General features: G+C 46.8%; 1 protein-coding gene across 3 annotated transcripts; it reads right to left on the bottom strand.

Moving 5' to 3' along the window:
* Nucleotides 1-421: 421 nt before the first annotated feature.
* Nucleotides 422-5,013, bottom strand: LOC120679842. 3 transcript variants are annotated; one of them, XM_039961504.1, is made up of 7 exons: nucleotides 4,782-5,013; nucleotides 4,104-4,439; nucleotides 2,332-3,286; nucleotides 1,751-1,962; nucleotides 1,428-1,665; nucleotides 1,121-1,329; nucleotides 422-1,005 (listed from the first exon to the last, which is right to left on the bottom strand). In XM_039961504.1, exons 5-7 carry the CDS (start codon nucleotides 1,660-1,662, stop codon nucleotides 757-759), a joined length of 693 nt encoding a protein of 230 aa, XP_039817438.1. In that variant the 5' UTR covers nucleotides 1,663-1,665; nucleotides 1,751-1,962; nucleotides 2,332-3,286; nucleotides 4,104-4,439; nucleotides 4,782-5,013; the 3' UTR covers nucleotides 422-756. The 3 variants fall into 3 exon arrangements, with proteins under 3 accessions (XP_039817438.1, XP_039817437.1, XP_039817439.1); XM_039961503.1 differs by having other exon boundaries at nucleotides 2,332-4,439; XM_039961505.1 differs by having other exon boundaries at nucleotides 422-966; nucleotides 2,332-4,439.
* Nucleotides 5,014-5,677: the final 664 nt, after the last annotated feature.

Here is a 5,677-nt window from a genome sequence, read left to right as displayed (position 1 = left end):
ATTTTGGTTGTCACAAACATTTATGTCTACTGATTTAATGTCATAGGTTTCTTGTACCTCGCCGCGTAGGATGGCTTGCTGAAGTGGCAAATCCTACAAATGTCATAAAAGCGAATTTGGCCTGTTTGAGTCCATCTAGCAGCCCATGGAGGGGTTTTTTTTTTGGCAGACCAGCCCATGACTTTTGGCCCAGACAATTTTTAGGATAGATCAGTTTTTTTTTTGCACAGCCCATATCGCTTTTTCCCTAGCCTTGTTCGGCCTGCTAGATTTTGGGCTGGCCCAGTACAAAATTAACCACAATCAAAATTTTAGAAAATACAATTTGCAGATTTAAAAGGTCCATTATACCAGCACGTCACAAATATCACATTCTCATCCAGATTATCAACAATCCAACCCAATCACAAATGAACCAGAATATTACAAACCATAATTGCACAAGAATATTAATAGAACTAATATCACTTGGTCATAGTCCAAGTTCAGAACATTACACATGAATAGCCAGAGGTAGATCCCTGGTCATAGTCCAAATTCACAGAACATTACACATAACTAGCTACAGCCATGTCCCAAATAGGTTCACAGTTCATCTCCAGCAAGATGTGATATCACATAATGGTTCCAAAATAAATCTCATGGCGTTCAATTGATTACCAGATCACACAAAATAATCAAGATCACCTCCAAAATCAAGTCACTTGTCCAAAGCAGTTAGAGTTCACTGCTTGACATCCCAGGCTGTTTTAGAACTTACTGTTGTGCATCTAATGGTGCTGAATTGCCACCAAGGAAATTACAGAAGAATCCGTGCATCTCACCTATTTGCTTCTTCAACATCTCATGCTCTTCTTCCACCTTTCTTGCAGCCCTTTCCTCCTCTAACTTATTCACCACATCATCAACCTGAGCTCGAACTGCTGCTGATCCTTCCTTCTCAGCCACTAGTTCATTCTCAAGTTCCTGTACACGTGCATTGGTGCCTCTCTTAGATGCTGCAGGCTGGACACCAATGTTGTGTGAAAAAACATAACACCAGTAATTTATTTAACAAGTCAGCCTCATTTTTTCAAAGTTATAGAACCATTTCAACTGAAAACACAAGCTGGACACTTACAGCAATCTTTTCCATGTAGTCGTTCCGAATCGCCTCAGCATCATCCTTCATATAATCCTTCCAGTGGGGGAAGACTGGGATATGGTCCCGAATAATAATGCCAGCCTCTGATGCTAGCTTTGCAGCTTGCACAGGTGCCTCTGGCCGCTTCTTTCCTCTAGAAATCCTTTCCAAGCCTTTACCCATACGTCTTTTTGCCATACATGGACCTATCATAACATTTAGAAAATTATTAGTGAAAATCATAGACCCATTAACACAAATATGCACATCATTAATCATGGAGATAAGAGGTAGAATAACTTGCCCTGATGAGTCATGTTGTGGTTGTCAGATTGAGTATGAGCATTGGCTACAGTCAACTCTTGATCTGTGGCACCATCTTGTGGGTCTGTAGCTGGAACATGGCAAACTTCAGCAGGTTCAGGTAACTCCCTTGCCCTCTTCCGAGTGATTCTAGCTTCCGGTATTGCCGTCACTCTCTTGGATGTTGCTGATCCTCTGATTCCAGCTTCCGGTGATTCAAGGTCCAAATCCAGCATTGCCTGTTGCACACAAGAAATTAAAACAAGATAAATAATTTTGCATATTGAACACAAATGAGTAAAGATAGTGGAACAATGCATATACCTTATCAACTGCTTGTTGCTACATGTCTTCATCTCCAGGTTGATACAATGAACCAGAGTTTTCACTAACAACATCTGTGGGATTTGCAGCACCCGTGGGCACACAAGCATTCATCATAGCACGAAACTGCCCTAAACCAAGCCGTTGGAACTCCCGATTGTTCCTAAGAATGGTTTGCATCCTCTGTATCTCAATGTCAGTAAGTGGAGCCTCTGTACTTGCATGAGAAAGATAAACCAAGAATCAGCGGAAGTAATGGCTATGTATTGAGCAGCAATAAAATACTTCTAAAGTAGACCATCTGCACAAGATTGAATTCCTAGATTGAATCTCACAATTGCCTAAATTCAGTGCAAATTTGCAGGCATGGACAGAACAAAAAAAAACTAGAAGTTCCTTGCATCTAACAACATACCATCTGCACAAGAGAGACAGTATACAAAAGAAATTAGAGTTTGCCTAGACAAAAGAACAGTGCAGGTACCTATACTCATGATACGAACACAATCTTGAATCAACAAGAGCCATCTCGGACAGCCAAAGCAAATATGAATAATTTAGTTCTGCACTCATTATCTTACCTCTTGGTGGGCTGGTTGGCTTCCGGTTCTTCTGCTTCTTCCCAGAAGCCATCTCGGACGTTGCGCTGGGGGATTCCGCAGCCGAGGCCCGAGGTGGCCGCGGAGCAGCGTCGGAGGGAGGGTCGGCGTCAGAGGCAGGGCGGCCGTCGGAGCGAGGGCGGGCTTCTGTGGGAGGGAGGGTGTCACGGAGTAGTATGGAGTGGCTGCGGCATGTGGTGGAAAACGGATTTGGACAAGGGTTTTAACATGTTCGGCAGTGCCAAATTATCATACTACCCTTGGCCTAAGTGAAGAGGTTCTAGAATATGTATGGACAAAAATATCATTTCGCATCCAAAATGTGGTTGCAGCGGGAAGACGCCCGCCCAGGTTTTCGGTGCAGCGGGAGATGCACGCGCTCACAGAATTTGGATTCCAACTATTTCAATAAAATCATACAATGAATTTGGATGACATTAATATGACAGATCATGTTGCGGATAAAATTAAACAATCAGTTATTTAGGTTGCTGTGAGTACCTGCAGTAATAAAAAAGGCTCATAAGCAGAGTACAGAGTAGCAAGTAGAGAACTAAAGCAAAAAGGTTTGTCACTTTGCACTGGTAATTCAGTGCCATATGTCATTATCCAGGAATAGTCCAAAGTTAATGCCTTCTTGCAGGAAAAAAAAGATACATCATCCAATATTTGTACAGCCATAAAAATGAGATGGTATATCAAATTATGGTCCCATTTATTGTCAGAAACCAAGAGGCCTCAGATTCAGATTTCTTTACTACGATTTAAATAGATCAACCTCATTTCCTTATGTTTCCAGATCACCGGACTGCTCAAAAGTTGAACCAAATCAATGATAATTACCTGGCAGTTAGATCACATGAGAGAGGAAGGGCAAAGCAGAGGTGGATCTTACTTAAAGGTCAAGGGATCCATCACTTCGTTTGTTGCATGTATCCTGAATAATTGAATAAGAGTAGACATTAGAGTGCTTGTCACTTCTGCCTTCATGAATAACTTGATCAGATTTGTACAGAATTAATTAGTTCTTCTGGCAGACATCTCCGACTTGGTACAGTGCCCCTGGGGCTAACTAAAGAGGAAGGAATGATAACCAACTCATTGAGATGAATTCATTTTGTCATCAAGATCAGATGTCTACCAGTCAGCCCGAGTTTATCAGCAGACCTGCTAAATGACCCTCATGGTACATTCATCACAACATTATAATTTTCTGCAACTCAGAGACTTCTCCAATCATCATTGAGAAAACTCTACATTGGTTCTCCATATATAACCATAATAAAAGTGTGGCATACTCTATATGTATAGATATAGATTATTTTAGCACACCTAAAATTTTAGAAAGAAAATATGTCAATCCCAAACATTACTAAATGCAAAACAAACTGTCCCGGGCTCCCGGCAATAACAAGGGCATCCCCCAGAAGTGGTATTTTACTTGGATCTGCAGAAATTAAAGTTTCCATGCAGTATAAATATTCATCTAGCCCTGCTATGGAAACTGGAAAGTAGATTTCACCCATTTACAGGAGATATAAAACTCCAGTTGCTTCTCCTCTTATAGGATTGAGCAGTGCTCCTGCTTTTTCGTTAAACACAAGCACTATTTAAATTCATTCATAAATCCATGTTTACTGCACACCTGTTTTATTGCCATCTTATTATTAACCACCACTAAATTGCTATACTGGATTTGTTCTACTAATACCATGAACTTTCCTATATAACTGCAATTCTAATGGATTTGGTACCCAGAAGGCCTGGAGCTCATGGTGACACCGAGGATGAGGCGCGCGGCACCGGAGGGGGGCTCGGCCGCCAGGGCCTCCTTGCTGGATGGCCACGAGCTCCGCCGCCGCCGCGTGTGCTAGCACCGTGAGCAAATGCCGCCGCGTGCGTGCGGGGCCCACGAGCTCCGCCGGCGCCGGGCGTGCTGGGGCACCGAGCAATGCCGCGGCGGCACATGTGGGGGCCGCGAGTTCCGTCGCCACCGGCGGGAACTGCGAGCAACACCGCCTCATCGTCTCATCACTCCCCCGGCCTCCAAGCATAGTGCACTGTGGTGTCCTAGCCCCACTCTACCGAAACTGCAGCCCCCAAAAGTAGAAACAGAATAGTAAGCATATGAACAAAATAATCACACAGATATTAGTGAAGGAATCAACATTTTCAGTTTGTGTATCACTTATTTTATACACAAAGTAGCACGTGAATTCAAATATTTGGCAAATAGATTCATCAGAACATTAATCATCCTTCTTCATCATGTCTTCGACAGTCAAACCACAAATAAATTGCAATAGGACGCTTTCCATTCTTTGCATGATTTTCTAATAACACAGCAATGCAATTGAGTCTCAGAACCTCTAAAATCTCAATATTTACGGCGAGCTGGACCATCCAAGCACACTACCGCTGCATCCCCTCACCTCGACACGGAAGCTGGACAGCGCATCAGGCACGACGACCTCCACGGCGGCCAGGCAGAGCGCGGGCACACCGGCGGCATCCGTGACGAAGCGCGTGCCGACTTCGAGCGGCCAGCCGTCGGGGCCCACCACAGAGAGCGTCCCGGATGGGGCCAGCTCCACGACCGTCCGCGCTACCTCCACCGCCGCCGACCGCGTCCGTGACGCCGCGGAAATAGGCGCCGCCGCGGCTGCCACAAACCAAACCCCGCACCTCGCTGTCCGGGAGGGGACGGCGCAGAGGGACGCCGGCTTCTTGGAGAGGACGGTGGCCGGGGACGGGAGCGGCGAGGAGAGGAGGGAAGGCAAAGGTGACGACATGGTGGAAGATTGGAGGTTGAGATTTGGTGGGCCTCAGCAGCGGCTCCCCCCATGGCTGGCCGGGGCCGGGGCCGTTGCGACGTCCTTGGTGCCGACCGCGCGGGCTCCTTTTGGGAGCGCAGCTCCAGCCATGGTCAGCCGGGGCAGCTGCCTTGGTGCCGACCGCGCAGGCTCCCTCGGATAGCACGACAAGGGCGACCTTGGCGGCGCTTCGTCGGCCGCGCGGCGCGTCCCTACGCCGCCTCGCCCTCCGCCGATGCACGGCTCCCTGCGTCGGCCCGACCTCCGCCCCTCACCGGCGTCCCTGCTCCGCTGCATCATCCCACCCCTCCTCCCCTCATCCTCGCAGCGCAGATGGGGAGGTGTAGATGCGGGATGGCGTCGTGGACCCGGAGGAGAATGGAAGCGGTGGATTGCTTACCTTCCAAATTGAATTGATTGATTGGCTGATTTCACGGAGGGATGGGAGGTGGTGTTGGGCGGGTACGCAAGCGGGTATGCGCGAGGAGGACGTGAGAAAAAAAAATAACGACATC

The sequence above is a fragment of the Panicum virgatum genome, chromosome 6N (assembly GCF_016808335.1).
Source record: "Panicum virgatum strain AP13 chromosome 6N, P.virgatum_v5, whole genome shotgun sequence".
NCBI lineage: Eukaryota > Viridiplantae > Streptophyta > Magnoliopsida > Poales > Poaceae > Panicum > Panicum virgatum.
This window is presented reverse-complemented; position numbering and strand designations above follow the sequence as displayed.

Coding starts and splice junctions, on each gene's coding strand:
- LOC120679842 (XM_039961503.1), bottom strand. CDS start 1,662: ATGCTGGATTTGGACCTTGAATCACCGGAAGCTGGAATCAGAGGATCA. Junction 1,330..1,427: donor CCACAACATGACTCATCAGG/GCAAGTTATTCT, acceptor ATGTTATGATAG/GTCCATGTATGGCAAAAAGA. Junction 1,006..1,120: donor ACTACATGGAAAAGATTGCT/GTAAGTGTCCAG, acceptor ATTGGTGTCCAG/CCTGCAGCATCTAAGAGAGG.